The 16,459-nt window shown below is 47.6% G+C and overlaps 1 protein-coding gene across 2 annotated transcripts in view; it reads left to right on the top strand.

The window, feature by feature from the left end:
• HUNK (hormonally up-regulated Neu-associated kinase) overlaps positions 1-16,459 on the top strand; it is a 124,009-nt gene that overhangs the window by 38,159 nt on the left and 69,391 nt on the right. For both annotated transcript variants that reach the window (XR_006265814.1, XM_043448852.1), the window contains exon 2: positions 6,702-6,994. Coding sequence is in view for 1 of the 2 variants with exons in the window: in XM_043448852.1 (XP_043304787.1) it covers positions 6,702-6,994 (293 nt within the window). In the remaining variant the exon portion in view is untranslated. The remainder of the gene's footprint in view (positions 1-6,701; positions 6,995-16,459) is intronic.

Below are 16,459 nucleotides of genomic sequence, written 5' to 3'. Positions count from 1 at the left end.
CGGTTCTTACTTATAGTCTCGCTCTTCTGCAGGGTAAAGGCATCTCGTAGAATTGTGTGATGCTCGGGTGGTCCATGAGTCTGCTTGGGTAGCCGCAGCAGATCACAGACTGTATGGATTAAGTGACAGACACTTACCTTCTCACATTTATGGAGGCTGGGAGCCCCAGATCCAGGTGCCGGTAGGGTTGCTCTCTCATGAGGCTTCTCCTTGCTTGGTAGATGGCCGGCTTCTTGCTGTGGCCAGGCCTTTCCTCCATGCAAGTGTGGAGAGAGATCACTGGCATCTCTTCCTTTTCATATATGGACACCAGTCCAACTAGATTAGGTCCCCACCCTTAACTGAAGCTCCAGTACTTTGGCCATCTGATGTGGAGAACTGACTCATTGGAAAAGATCCTGATGCTGGGAGAGATTGAGGGAAGGAGGAGAAGGGGGCGACAGAGGACGAGATCATTGACTCAGTGGGATGCGAGTTTGAGCAGACTGTGGGAGACAGTGAAGGACAGGGAAGCCTGGCGTGCTGCAATCTATGGGGTCACACAGAGTCGAACGTGACTTAGTGACTGAACAGCAGCAATAACCCCACCTCTTGGCCCCGTTTCACCTTTTTACTGCATACAGCTCTCTCCATATAGAGTCATATTAGGGGTTAAGGCTTCAACGTGTGGATTTGGGGGTGGGGTGTTGGGGGGGAGACGATTCAGCCTGTGACAGATGGTCATCTTAAATCACTATAAAAAATCTGAATTATGGCCACAAGTAGGCCTGAAGATCCATGTCTCTTTCATAGCGTACGCTTGGCGTGTAGAACAGTGTCAACTATATTTTAGGTGCCTTTATAAGAGTTTGCTAAAGAAGAAAAGATTCACTCCAGTTTAACATAGTGTGTTTATTAAGAAACCAACACGGTCTGGAAAGAAAGCTCTTTTTGGCTCATTTTTACATAAAAAGAAAATTCAATCAGATCGGAGCCTCCTATTCTCCATGCATTCTGATTATTGAAAACATCACAAATGCTTTGATTAAGGGAAGGCTGCATGTACAGAAACGCATTGTACATTGTATAATGGGTGAAGCATATATGCATGTTTCTGTGATATTAAAGAGGAATTTCTTTGATCAGTGTTTTCCTTCCTCTCTGTCATATGAAGATCCATTTTACATCTGCCTTTTCATTTTGGAGATTGGATGCGTGACCCATCCTTGATGTATTTCAGAGGAATGAATTTTAAAGGCAGTGAAGGGTGATCCAGGATGAAGGGATGAATTATTTTAAATCCTGTTAAGTCTGATCCTATGTAGGCAATCTCAACGAAGTCAATATTTAAAGAAGATGAGAGAGTAGACTAATATTAAACCACCGCCTTGGGATTTAAAAGCAGCTCTGTTCCAGAGAGTTCGAAACACTCAAATGTGATTCAAGCTGCTGCTGCTTTTTTTTTTTTTATTTAATATGCTAAAGTGACAGGTCAAAGCAATGCACTTTTTTTTTTCTTGGCTGAACTAAGTTTTGAATGCTCTTCACCCTCGACAGGTGGCCTCAGTGAAAGCAAAGCGATAATGATTATAAGAATATCTTTTGAAGGAGCTCTTATTAAGTGCCAGACATTTTACTAAGTGCTTTATGAACATCATTTCTGCATACCCATGGGTCTATGGAAGTGTATGCCAAGACTGGGGCCACATGCTTTGTGCATCCCTCATTCTAAGTAAAATTCTGTGTTGGAATTTTCATGAGTGCCTTTCTGCAGCTGGCCCCTCTCTGGAGGAATTAGGATCCACGTGTTTCTCTTTCTCCTCCTTCCCCGTGTGGGAGGGAGCCGGGCTTCCCTTCCCCTCAGGCCAGCCTCTTCCGTCTCTCTTTGCTTTCTCAGGATCTCCTTCCTTGCGTCACCCCTGCTTCCCTCTATCTTCTGTTTCTCTACCCCGTAGCTGCCTCCTCCTCATCTTGGATCTATTCAATTTGGTTTTTTTGGCCTTGGGATATTTCCTTTCCTTTTGTGTGAGCTTAGCTATTTAAAAGTTTGCTGATTTTATACACTGAGAGGTTTTTTTGTTTGTTTGTTTTCTGCAGGAGCCTGGGAGTGGTGATGGGGTGGGAGTTGCCATACTGTGAGAAGTGCGGTGTCTTAGTTAATGAGAAGCTGATGAAGGATCAGTTTCACCTGTGGTCCACTGGTGCTGTGTTCATCTCTCTCTAGCAATTTCCCAGACTTTGCTACTTACTTGGAAATGTGGGGGCAATCTTTGAAACCGGATTCCTCTGTAAAATTTTAGGAGGCTGTGCAACTTGAAGCCATCAAAAAGTTGGAGTCTTTGTTTTATTGACCTTTCACAGCAAAACTTCTTTCCCCATATGCTCAGGATGAAACTCACAAATTCCCCTGACAACACCTCCCACCCCTCCGCCCCATACCCCAATCACAAACTCAAAGACCATGTTGGGAGTTCTAGTCTGGTCCATCAACTTGGGTCCTGTCTGTCTGTGCAGATTTAATTTTACTCTTTAAAACTCTCCGGACTGAAGCAGTTTATCTTTTCAGTTAGAGACCCACCATCACACTGGGCTTCCCCTGGGTAGAATTAGTGCCTGTAAATCTCTGATTACTGTCAGATTAAATTAGATGTCTCCCATTGATCACTGCCAATTCCTTAATTTCCCATTCATTTCCCCTCCACCCCATTTCAGTTGTTACAGACAAAGTTGATTAAATGGTTTTGTGTAAGCAAGAACATCATTCCATCTTCAGTATTATCAGTACAGAGTTTACAAGTTTAGCGCTGCTTACAAGTGAAGGCGTTTAAAAATAGAGAGGGGCCTTTATAGGATAGCTTCTCTAGGTGGGGCTGCCTAAGGTTCGGGGTTTTCACAAAAGGACTGTCAGAATCAGCAGAACTTGGGAACCAAGATGTCAGATGATGGGAGAGTGGACCCCTGGTGTGTTACTTTCTTGTTGCTGCTGTGATGCGTGGGCTTCCCAGGCGGCTCCAGGAGACGTGGGTTTGATCCCTGGGTCAGGAACACCCCCTGGAGGAAGGAATGGCAACCCACTCCAGTATTCTGTCCTGGAGAATCCCATGGACAGAGGAGCCTGGTGGACTGCAGTCCATAGGGTCACACAGAGTCGGACACGACTGAAGTGCCTTAGCATGCACCCACACACGCTGTAATGTGTTACCGCAAACTTGGTAACGTAAAACAACAGAAGTTTCTTCTCTCACAGTTGTGGAGGCCAGAAGTCCAGAGTCAATTTCACTGGACCAAAGTCAAGGTGTCAACAAGGCTGTGCTCCCTCCGATGGCTCTGGGTGGATCCGTCCTTCACCTCTCCCAGCTCCTGGTGGCCGTGTTATTCCATCCCTGCCATCTCTGCCCACTTCACCTCTTGGACTTCTCTGTGTATTTGTGTGAAATCTCCCACTGCCTCTATTTTATGGGGACACTTGTGGTGACCCTTAGTGCCACCCAGATAATGTAGGTTAATCTCATTTCAGCATCCTTCACTTTTTCCAAATAAGATCACATTCACACGGTCTAGGGGTGGGGGCTTAATGTCTTTGGGTGGCCATTATATAACCTACTCCAGGCAATGAAAGAGCTAAATAAATTATCCTCCTAATAATTGTGTGCTTTGTTAAGAAAGGCAGATCATATTACTGCCGGGCTTTCAGACTGTTGTTTATTCACAGTACTTTTAAGAATTTCACTGCCAAAGGGTGTAATTTTTAAAACGTTGCAACATAGAGTTGAGCAGACAGAATCTAATTGTACTTTTCAGCATTCCTCTTTCCACCTCCACAAGATGATGGATATATATTTGTGTGTATATATATGTGCATGTGTTATGCATATATACATATATTTTGTCACAAATGAGTACAGCTTTTAAAGCTTTTGGTTTTGTATATACTGAACTGGTAGACCAAACTACAGCCCACTTCTGTGGGCAGACAGCATCAGCCTCACATCGCCCTGGGATGTTGCAGGTTCCGATTTATCTGGTCCAGTGGCTGATTGTCCCCTCTTGGTCATATCTGTGGTTTAAGGGCCTGATAATCTCCATTAAAATGGGCGAAGGTGGTCTAAAGATACAAACCTTCTGGTTGTAAGATAAGTCTGAAGGATGTAACGGGCAGCATGGTGACTAGTTAGCTATGAAAATGAAAGGAAGCGTTAGTCGCTCAGTCGTGTCCGACTCTTGCGACCCCATGGACTGTAGTCCGCCAGGCTCCTCTGTCCATCAGATTCTCCAGGCAAGCATACTGGAGTGGGCTGCCATTTCCTCCTCTAGTAGTTAGCAGTACCGTATTGTATATTTGAAAAGTTGCTAATACGGAAGATCATAGATTCTTATCATACACACATAAGTTTATAACTATAGTGATGGATGTTTACCTGGTTTATTGTGGTAAACACTTCCCAATAGAGACATACACCAAATCCCTATGTTGCGTACCTAAAACTAATACAATGTTATATGTCAATTACATCTCAAGTTTTTTTTTTTTAAAGACTGTTCTAGAAGAAATGATAAACTGTTTACAGCTAGATTAAGCTGTTTTCAGCTAGTTTTGCTTCAGTGATTAAAAAAAAAAGGGTCCCCTGATTTGCTTGGTTAGTAACCTGTTGGTCACTCATTGTTTATAAAGGATCGTGTGTGGCAGAGTGGGGAGTGGCCCCTGTGTTAAGGGGAGGGATTGGTGCTTTAAATGGAATGGCGGGTGGTAGGTGTGGTGGGAGCATAAGACGGGAGCGTTAAAGAGACTTTGTGGAAGGAAGGTGGGACTGGAGTTAGTGTCTGAGGATTTGAAGGTGTAAAGAGGGTGGAGAGTGGCTGAGCATGTGGTCAGGGGGAATGAGGAGACCTGCTCTGGGGAGCTGGGAGTCTGGGCTGAACAGTGGCGGGGTTGGTGGAGAAGAAGCTTCAGTGCTGGGCTGAGGCCGTGGACCTTGCCCGATGGGCAGCAGAGAGCCCCCAAAGAGCTTTAAGCAAGAAATCAGAGTTCTAGACCCACTGATATCAAGGCAGGGCAGAGTGTGAATTCAAGGGGCCCAGATGAGTATCAAGGAAAAGAGGTAGGACATTGACGTCATAGTCCAGAGCAGCGGTGGCCAGACTTTTATTTTTATCACACAGTTGTCAAGAAAATAACATTTGAAGCCGACACAATGGTGTGAATCAGTTATCCTCCCATTGAAAAATTACAATTTGAGTGGGGGTTGCCAGGACCTGGGAGGACTCAGGGATAGAGGATTAGTGTTAAAAAAAAGAAAAGAAAAGAACATTTGAGCCCCTTTGTACAGACATGTATCTGCCTGTCTGTTGTTCAGTCGCTCAGTCGTGTCTGACTCTTTGGACCCCATGGACTGCAGCACGCCAGGCCTCCCTGTCCTTCACTGTCTCCCGGAGTTCACCCAGCTTCATGTCCGTTGAGTTGGTGATGCCATCCTCAGCTCCCTCTTCTCCTGTCTTCAGTCTTTTCCCAGCATCTGTCTATCTATCATCTACTATTCCTTTATTAATTAATCTATATCACACTTTTGGACACTGAATGCATTATGAAGCAGTTATAAAATATAATTACAAGAAAAAAAATAAGTAGAAAATAGCTCTAGTGTTCTGTCCTGCAGCCCAGTGGCTTGACAGCCTCATAGAAGAATGTCCCTTGGGTTGCTAGAGTCTCCCACGGAGACAGGGCATCTGAAGGCTGGGAGGCAAGGTCCTGAAGGAATCCAGCCTGGCATGGGAACAGAGGGGAAGAGAAAGTGGCAGAGGCAGTTAGCACAAGCCGGCGATGAGGTGTCACTGGTGGTCACCTTGGAGAGGGGAGAAGACCTGAGTAAGAAGAAGTGGGCAGAACAGTGGTGTGTTTTAAGGCTGGGTGAGTGAATTGGTGACAGCTAACGAAGGAGGGGTGGAGACTTGGGCAGAAGTCCTCTCTCCCCCTTCATCCCTCCATCCTTACTTCCGTTCTCCTTTCCTCCCCTTCCTCCTTCCTTCCTTCCCTCTCTGCACAGCTGGAGGGTCTACACACGTGACGTGTTGATAGTGGGGGAAGTGGCCCAGGAGGGGTGTCCAGGCAGCAGCGGAGATGTGTCTCTGGAGCAGCGACATGTTGGGCCTGACTTGGGGCCAAGAGGACCTACGTCATGATTCAGAGTCAAAGAGGTGACCCCTGGAAGCCAGGGACAGCCGGACCTGAGGGCCTGGTGCGGGGCAGAGAAGGGCAGAGATCCCAGATCCCTGCGCATTGCACCCCTCAGCTCCCTAAACACGCCCCAGAACCAAAGGTGGGGGCAGATTTGGCTGTTTCAGAAACGAAGGCCTGGGGGGACCCAACCTGGAGCCATTACGAGGTCTGAGCGGGGTGGGGCGGGGGCCAGGAGCGGCCTTGGCTGGAGGTGACCTTGGTGTTTTCTCCGCAGGATGAAACACCAGATTTGACACTGACTCTTCACTGAGCCTTCCAGACTTACTCGAGCTCGCCCGAGTGAATGTCATTCTCTTCCTTCGAGGTTGACTCTTCTGACCTTTGCTGATGTAACATTTTTCTCTTCTCCCTGGATGCTACTTCAGATCAGGTTCTGCTCCTGGTGCAGAGAAGGAGTGATGTGTCTTCCTAGGGTTTTGTGGCTAATCAGGTGGGTAAACTTCGCCTGCAGTGTCTAGTAACCGCCGCGTTCCTGGTATCTCCTTAGGTGGCCATCAAGGTCATTGACAAGAAGCGAGCCAAGAAAGACACCTATGTCACCAAAAACCTTCGGCGAGAGGGGCAGATCCAGCAGATGATCCGCCATCCCAACATCACCCAGCTCCTCGATATCTTGGAGACGGAGAACAGCTACTACCTGGTCATGGAGCTGTGCCCTGGGGGCAACCTGATGCACAAAATCTACGAGAAGAAGCGGCTGGAGGAGGCGGAAGCCCGCAGATACATCCGGCAGCTCATCTCTGCAGTGGAGCACCTGCATCGGGCCGGGGTGGTCCACAGGTAAGGGCTGCGCCGTGATGCTGGCCACCAACCCTGGGCTGGACACACAGCGCCATGCTGCAGTGCAAGCCGCGCAGGGCTGAGTCCATCCTGGCTCTGTCCTTCGGATAGTTATGTGACCCTAGCCTGGTTAGTTAACCACTCTGAACCTCAGTCTCTTCTGTAAAATGGGAGCAATCATGACACTCATCTCATGGTTGGCATAAGGGGAAAGGAGTTGTTATATGGAAAGAACTTGGAACTGCGTTTGGTATGTAATAGGGGCATGTTAAGTGTTGGCTGCTCTTGTTATTATTATTTCCAAAATAATAAAAACTCTTGCTCAGGTGCCTGAAAGAAGGATCGATGTTAGGATGGCATGAGATTTTTTTTTTTTCATTTATTTTTATTAGTTGGAGGCTAATTACTTTACAATATTGTAGTGGTTTTTGCCGTACATTTTAGCAATGCTTGATGGTGCTTTCCCTGTATTTGCTTTACATATGGTAATTGCTCATAGCTATTTTATTCAATGGAATTGAATTACTACGTGAATTGTGAACTTGCCTTTGAAAGTAAGGCTTGTTCCCCATAAGCCAAACCAACCTTGCAAATAATTATGAAAAACTTTTTTTTTTTTTGAATACCTTGTTCCCTCTTGAGGAGGAGTTTTGCAAGCAACCAGAATGGAGACAGAATTCTCAGCAGTGCTGCTGTTGGTGGTGGGGCCGACTTTCAGTGCTAGACTAAAATAAGGTCAACAGAATATAGTAAAATTAAAATAAATGAAAGTGCCCTCTTTTCCTTCCAAAAAACTGTTGACTTCATCAATAAATGCATAGTTCTTCCTTCATGGAGTTATAATTCATAATTACTCTGGGTTACTGAGAAAAATTAGGGCTCATGTTTAATTGATTCTCATTTAAAAAACCAAGATCAAGGAATTATATAGATATGCACACAATGTTTAAAATTTTTTGTATTGAGATACAGCTCACAATCATTAGTTATCATTTTAAAGTGTACAATTCAGTCATTTTCAGTATATTCAGAGTTGTGCAACTATACCCACTGCCTTAATTCTAGAATATTTCCATCACCCCCCAAAAGAAGCCCTGTACCCACTGGCAGTCACTCTCCATTCCCACCCCGCCCACCACCCCCTAGTCATAACCACTAGTCTTCTTTCTGTCTCTTTGAATCTGCCTGTTCTGGATCATGCATATAAATGGAAACAACATATGGTCTTTTACAAGTGGCTTCCTTCACTTAACTTTACCAATGGGCTTGGCTCCGGGGATGCTCTGCCCTGTGCCTGAATCTGGGGCACAGCAGGGAGGTCTTGGTGGGGGGGGTGGGAGATGCCGAGGGGAAGTCCCAATCTTGGATTGGGGCTCATTGTGGGGAACTCTCTGTTACAGGGGGGACCCTAGGGGGAGGTCCCAGGTTGGGGGTGGGGGGACACAAGGTGGGGAGGTCCTGGGCTGGGGGGGAACACGTGGGGGAGGTCTCAAGCTCGGGAGGTGGGGGGGGACCCTGTGGGAGAGGTCCCGGGCTTGGGGGGGAACTGGGGAGAGGGGGAGGTCCCGGGCTTGGGGGGAGCTGGGGGGAGGGGGAGGTCCCGGGCTTGGGGGGAACTGGGGGGAGGAGCCAGCCTTGACCAGGCCCCATTCAGGCAGATCATTTCCTCACCAAGGTAAGAAAATTTCTCCATGTATGTATTTTTAGTCACACACACTGTCAGGAAATCACGATTCATCAGAACTCTTTTGAGTTTTGATCAGCAAGGAAGGGAACATTCAGAAATTGTAAGTGAATAACCCTATTTTTGGCTCTTGTTAACAATCCCCTCGTGTAACCTGCGGTGTCAGAGCTCTGCCGTGATGCGGGAAATGATGGTCGTAAGGATGCGTGGTTTGGTGATGAAGGCAGAAACCTCACGGGTGAATCAGCTTGGGTTACCCACTCTGCTGGTCATGGAGGAAAAGAGAACTGGGAGGGAGCTTTCCGAGGGACTCAGGATGTTGTTACAAGGGCTTCCTGCTGTCAAAAATCAGATGCGCCCAGTCTCGTCGGAGCTTCGGGGACAACAAAGGGAAAGCCAGCGAAGGCTGTGCCCCGCTTGCTGGTCCCTCCCGCAGGAAATTCTCAGCAACCCTTTTAAAGTAATTTTAACAAAATCCAATCCCTCTCAGCGCAATTACTGTCAGAACGTCAAAGGAATGCATTTAATAATGTTTTGATAGCATCGAGGGTGCACTTTTTCTCTCTCTGATCTCCAGCATTCCGCTTCGTTCTCTACCTCTTTGGAAATATATTCATCAGCCAGTAGTGGCAAAGGCTCGGATCTTTTGAAGTTAGGGAAGGTTGGAAATACAGGTGTCGTTTTGGAGGAGTTCTTCATTTTCTCCTCTAGAAATCGCGTTAATGAGTGTCAGCGCACGTGGGCACAGGTGATTAGGTGGTGGAGACATCACAGGAAACTGTTTCGAATACATTCCTGGGTGGCTATATCCGGAATGTCTTGAATTTTCAAAGGTTTTGAATGTCTCATTTCTAAGCAGCCGTAATCCGTAATACACTGTAGCCGTTTTCAATGGTGGAGAATTGTCTCCTTTATGCTGCAGAGGTGGAATGAATTCATAAATTATTTCAAGGCTGGGCTTCCCTAGTGGCTCAGATGGTAAAGAATCTGCCTGCAAGGTAGGAGACCCGGATTCGACCCCTGGGTTCAGAAGATCCCCTGGAGAAGGAAATGGCAACCCACTCCAGTATTCTTGCCTGGAGAATCCGGTGGACAGAGGAGCCTGGCGGGTTACAGTCCATGGAGTCGCAAAGAGTTGGGCACGACTGAGGGACTAACACACACACAAATTCCGAGGTTAGAGTTTTCAAATGAGGAAGAGAGTTTAGATAGCATTTCACAGATGTCCTGGTATCCCTAGCGGGAAGATTTCTGAGCAAACAGACTGGATCATCCAAAAGGATTTAGGATGAATTTTGGTGGCTACATTATATGATTTAAAGGGCTTTAGGTGATGTGTGTTAGAGGATACTTTAAAAAGCATATTTCCTGATGAGTCTGATACCGTATTGTCATATTATCGTCAGCTTAATGCCTGGCAGAGCCCTCATTTCCTGTGAAATTAAACCTAAATATTTAATTTTCAACCCAGAGCTATTTAAATATCATTTAAAGGAAGTGAATCTTTAAAAATCATGTAACTATTATAAGTAGAAGGGAAAAAAGAAAACCAAGCGTCTATAAAGCAGATTTCCTTAGCTGGCAGAGGACTTCATTTAAAACTGAACCTGGGAAGACCCAGAGGAATCGGGTGGAGGGGGAGGTGGGAGGGGGGATCGGGATGGGGAATACGTATAACTCTATGGCTGATTCATATCAATGTATGACAAAACCCACTGAAATGTTGTGAAGTAATTAGCCTCCAACTAATAAATAAATAAATAAATAAACTGAAAAAAAAAAAAAAAAAAACAACCAAAAAAAAAACTGAACCTGGGCTTCCCTGGTGGCTCAGTAGTAAAGAATCTGCCTGCCGATGCAGGAGACATCAGTTTGATCCCTGATCTGGGAAGATCCCACATGCTGCGGAGCAACTAAGCCCTCAAGACGCAACTATTGAGCCTGTGTTCTAGAATCTGAGAGCCACAGCTACTGAGTCCGTGTTGCAGTGACTGAAGCCCAGGTACCCCAGAGGCTGTGCTCCCCAGCAAGAGAAGCCCCTTCAGTGAGAAGTCCATGCATCACAACTAGAGAGTCGTCTCCTCTCGCCACAACCAGAGAAAAGCTCTCGCAGTAATGAAGGCCCAGCACAGCCAAAAATAAATGAAGATATAAAAAAAAGGAAAAGAAAAAGGACCTGCCATATACTTTTTGTGTCATCTGCTGCAACAGTGTGGTCGTTCACTTTTGCAAAGTTAGAATGTGGTCCTCACATCTTCATTACACCCTCTGAGGACTGCCTGAGATAACTTCGGGCTTAAAATCTAACAAGGGTTTCTTTTTTCCCATTTTTCTTTTTCTCAACTGGGCTCACGCCAACATCTGATGATTTTTCTGTCATACAGAAAGCGTTGACCTTCTGTCATCCATCATCAGGAATGCTGATTCTGCCGAGAGTCTCATTGGAGATTCAACTGTTCGTTCAAAATAACGAAGTCCAATCAAGCCGTGCAGACAAAACATACCTGGGTCACGCAATACCGCCGTCCCTCAGCAGGAAGAGATGAGCAGGGCTGGGAGTGAGAGAGAGGCGTGATCAGAGGGACCCTGCGCCCGTGTGTCAGCACGACTGTTCCCAGAGCCGTGACCCCAGTCACTCGTCTGGGCTGGCAAGGGGCCTTCTGCACTCCGGGGAATGCCGGGCCAGAGGGGACCCTTTGTTCTCGTGGGCCTGACAAGAAGCAGACCCCACCTGTGCTGATGGGGTTCTTACAAAGTTCTTTTACCTTTTTGGTTTCCTTTGGAGAGGGTGAGAGGGGAAGGCGGATGAGAAAGGGGTGACTTCTGCTCACTTTGGGGGCTGGGGCTGTTGGAGACCCCGGGGCCCGAGCACACATCTGGAGACACTGGTTATATAGATCAAAGGTTCTTTCATTTAATGGGGACTGAGAAAGCATGATAAGAAATGCAGGATTTCACAAACCTCTCGCCCGACACGTTTGTGGATTGGGGTGCACTGTGGTCCGCGTGTGGATTCTAAGCCAGGCTGCCTGTGTCCACGTTCCGGGTCTACCGCTTAAAAGCTGCACTGGGCAAATCTCTCAGGCTTTTCTGCCTCACTTTCCGGAACTACACGATAGGGGTAAGGGGTTATCCACTTCACGTGGTTGTTGTGAGGATTAAATGGGTCAGTTCCTGTAAAGTGCTTAGCTCAAAGCCCTCAGGAGGTACTGAGTACGTGTTCGCTGTAGCTACCACTGAGTCCACCTCATTCATTTTATCCGTGGAGGCCGTGTTCTGTGTGTTCAAGGCCCCAGAGCTGTTCTCTGCTTCTGTCTGTTACTTGGTCGTGTCTGACTCTTTGCGACCCCATGGACTTCTCCAGGCAAAAATACTGGAGTGGGTAGCCATCCCCATCTCCAGGGGATCTTCCCAACCCAGGGACCGAACCCGGGTCTCCTGCATTGCAGGCTGACTTGTTACCGTTTGAGCCACCAGGCTCTTGAAATCTTTGGCTGAATTGTCTTCATCCTTCAGGTCCCAGCTCAGAAGGTCACCTCCTCCAGGAGTCTCTCCCCTGGTCATAGACTCCCCAGCACCTTCTACTTTGTTTTCCAAACACTTTTCACAAGATTGTTGTTGTTCGTCAGTTGCTAAGTTGTGTCTGACTTTTTGTGAGAGTCAGACACAACTAACTCCTTCACTAACGCCAGGAGTTCGCTCAAACTCATGTCCTTTGAGTCAGTGATGCCATTCAACCATCTCATCCTCTGCCACCCCCTTCCCCTCCCGCCCTCAGTCTTTCCCAGCACCAGGGTCTTTTCCAACGAGTCGGCTCTTCGCATTAGGTGGCCAGAGTATTGGAATAACATCAGCTTCAGCTTCACAAGATAACTGACTTCTTTCCTCTCTGTCTTTTGCACAGACCACCATCTAGCCCAGCACCCAACCCAGTTCAGACACAGTAAGACTCTGTTGGATGAGTGAAGGGAAATTGAATGAATACAGATAGTGTCAGAGTTAGCACTGGATGGAAGCTTTCAGGCGGCCAATTCATGTTCTTTCTGGAATATTCCATATTCTCTGTGGAATTTTAAGGGAGTTTCTTCTTTGACTTCATACCACTTTATTTAGTTTTCAGGTCACATTTTGTAGGGTGGCATCTTTTTAGCGAATGAATAGCTCTTTCATTTTATGAGCAGAGTTAGTTTCTGGAGCATTGTAGGAATTCGAAAAAGGTTTCATTTTGAATAAATAAATCAGGTACATGCTTAACAAATTATTCTTGCATTTAACCAAATTGCTCATCTTATAAATAAATCAAAGATTAAAAAATCATTTGGTTTTTAAAAAATTATTTATTTTTAATTGGAGGGTAATTGTTTTACAATATTGTGTTGGTTTCTGCCATATATCAATGTGAATAAGCCATAGGTATATGTATATCCCCTCCCTCTTGAACCGCCTTCCCACTTCCCACATTTGGTTTTAATATAGCACTTTTGACTATAAAACCTAACTAAAAAATATACAAAAAAACAAACAAAAAAACTCTTGTTCACTGCAAAATGCCCGTTGCCTTGGGGAGTTATGTGCTTTTCTTGAATGCTTTATTCTTAGCTCATTACTAAAATCCATCTTGTGGCCATCTCCGCAGGCACAACTTTCTCCCCCAGCCCTAGTCCTCTGTGAGTCTGGTCCAGGCTCCCCATCTCCCCTCTCAGACCCCTTCTATCTGACCTTTCGTTTGCCTCCCAAGCTGGGAAAGATTGAGGGCCGGAGGAGAAGGGGGGAGGGCAACAGAGGATGAGATGGTTGGAGGGCATCACCGACTCGATGCACATAAGTTTGAGCAAACTCTGGAAGACAGCAAGGGACAGGGAGGCCTGGCATGCTGCGGTCGGTGGGGTCGCAGAGTCTGGACGGGACTGAGTGACCGAACAACAGCTGTGTGCTTCTCACGAGGGAGTCACTTATCTGAAATCTCTTCTGGAGCCTCCCCTTCACTGAGTCTTAGAACCTCTAGCCTCACCGTCTCCCCTGGCCACACCAGCGTCTCTCCTCTTATCTGTCGGTGCTTGTGCAGCTGCGAGGGGCCCGTTTTGTCATCTCTACCCGTCAACCGGTCCTGCCAGGTGGCCCCTCTTAGGATGCCATTTTCCAAAGAAAGAATCAGGAGCTCAGAGTGTTTAAGTGACTCTTCCAGGGCGGCTCGGCAGGGCTGTTGGCGAGCCCCGGCCCCTGGAGCCTGTCTGCCCCACTCTCCGGCTGCCGTCCTGGCCCAGGTTCGCCCCCCCTCCACACTAGGCCTTCGCCAGCTCTCCCCCGTCCCCCTGCCGCCCTCTGACCTCCTCTCCCCTCCCTGGCAGCCTCTGCTTCATGCCGCTCTGTTCCTCCCTTTCCTCTTGGGTCTCAGCCCTGAGTGGCCCCCGCGGGCAAGCTCTCTTAAATTCCTGCCCCCCAGTTTAGGCCCGGGGTTTGTTAGAGGCCTGACCTTCACTGCCTCGCGGGGTGAGGCCCCGTCATCCTGGTATTTGGGCAGCATGTTTGTGCGTGTGCACACAGGCACACGTACGCACACAGACGTGCTTGCACACACGTGCACTCTCATGCACGAGCGTGTGTTCCCCTTGCAAGCCTGTGCGCACACACTCCCTTGCCCTGTCTCCCCAGCAGCTGCACCTCCCCTCCCCCAGGGCGCCCCAGGACCCCGTGTTTGTTATGGCAACAGGGGCCTCCCCGCCACCCCCTGGGTCTGGGAGGGCAGAGCTCCTGGTGGCCTGTCTCCAAACCTTAGAGATTACCATCTTGAAAGGGATGCCTTTAAAGGAGCCTTTGGGTGGGTGGGTTCCTGGAGGGGGAGGGATGCTTGCTCGCCTGTGGGCGAACGTTTAATTGTTAGTCAGGCCTGTTGGAGCTTGTGCATTTGAAATAACCCAGAACAAAGGGCTGGTGATTAGGGCTCTCCCCTTGGGCCTTCCTCTCAATCTCTGGAAAAATGCCTACCCACCCCCCCCACACCCCAACCTCAAACAGTGTAGAGAATAGGCCCAGTGCTGGGTCTGGGGGGCAAGCGGGGGTGGGATGGACGCCATGAGGAGCCCCACCGGACATTTCTCCTGGCCCTGCCCAGTCATCAAAGAAGGGCCGAGAAGCCCCTGGGTTGTGCTCCCTCTTGTTTGGGCAAAGGGCCACTCCACTGACTGCTTTCCTTCGCTCCCAAGACACAGCGTTCCCACCCCAGCCCCCAGCACTGTCCTGATCACCGGTTCCGCCACACACGCCCTGCCCCTTTTCTTACTTGTCCCGAGTCCTCTTGGAAGCCCCACTGGCCCAGGGAAAGCCAGTTCCTGTCTGTTCAGGGACCACTTCCCTTCCTTCCCCAGCGCTTCCAGTGACTCATTCACACCGCCTGCGGTCAGCTGGCCGCAGAGAGGAGCTTGTCCCACTGCGGGTCGGGAGGAAGAGCCCTCCACGGCTCTCTCCTCTCCGCAAGGCGGCTGATCCCATCAAGGGCTGTTAAATGTGAAACTGAGCATCGTCTTATCATCAGGTGCAAACCGGTCAGCTGTCAGAACCTTCCCTCCCATCTCACAGGCCTGACACCAAACACAGACAGATGTTTTGCTCTCGGGGTGGAGCTAAAAACCATGCTTTTCACAGGGACCATGGGGAGGTTTTCTGGATTAGAGAGGCCTGCCAGTGCCTGCAATGCGGGAGATCCTGGTTCAATCCTTGGGTCAGGGAGATCCCCTGGAGGAGGGCATGGCAGCCCACTCCAGTATTCTTGCTGGAGAATCCCATGGACAGAGAAGCCTGGTGGGCTACAGTCCATAGGATTGCAAAGAGTTGGACACAACTGAGTGACTGACGCGCGCGCGCACACTAACGCTAAAACTTTGTGAATAATTTTTAATTTTTTTTTGGCTCCTCCACGTGGCTTACAAGATCTTAGTACACCAATTAGAAATTGAACCCTAGCCTCCTGTTGTCGAAGTGCAGAGTTCTAACCACTGGACCATCAGGAAATTCCCTCATCCTTTTATTATTCAAGAAGTTATCTTTCAATTTTTGGCCTCATGGGATTGTTCATGGCCTTTTGAGTCATTGTTGAGTAGCTGGGCAGAGGGTCTGAGTGGCCCGCTGTGCTGAATGGACTCATAATTAACTTCTGGTGGTAAGGATGCTCCACATGGAACATCCTGAGTGAGGCTTGGCAAGGGGCATAGCATTCCTAGTACTGATCTCTTAGGAAGGGGAGAATATCCAAGTGTTACTTAAAAAGTTAATAGACTTAGTTTTTAAAAGCAGTTTTATGTTTACAGAAAAATCATGCAGAACTAGAGTTCCCACTTCCCTTCCTTGTGTTTTCCCTATTATTAATATCTTGTGATAGTATAAGACATTGGCTACAATTGCTGAATCAATATTGATACATTACTATTAACTAATGTACACAGTTTACATTAGGGTTCTTTAGGGTGCATAGTACATTAGGATATTCTTTGTGTTGTACATTCTATGAATTTTGCAAATACATGGTGCCATCTAGCCACCATTATAGTGTGCAGAATAATTTGTTGTTGTTTAGTTGCTAAGTCATATCTGGCTCTTTGTGACTCTGTGGACTGTAGCCTACCAGGCTCCTCTGTCCTTGGGATTATCCAGCAAGAATACTGGAGTGGATTGCCATTTCCTTCTCTAGGGGATCTTCTTGACCTAGGGATCAAACCTGAATCTTCTGCATTCGCAGGCAGATTCTTTATTGCTGATCCACCAGGGAAGCCCATACAGAATAAATT

This window comes from Cervus canadensis, chromosome 27 (assembly GCF_019320065.1).
Source record: "Cervus canadensis isolate Bull #8, Minnesota chromosome 27, ASM1932006v1, whole genome shotgun sequence".
Taxonomy (NCBI): Eukaryota; Metazoa; Chordata; class Mammalia; order Artiodactyla; family Cervidae; genus Cervus; species Cervus canadensis.
The sequence above is the reverse complement of the archived record's forward strand: the minus strand, read 5'-3'. Positions and strand labels throughout refer to the sequence as shown.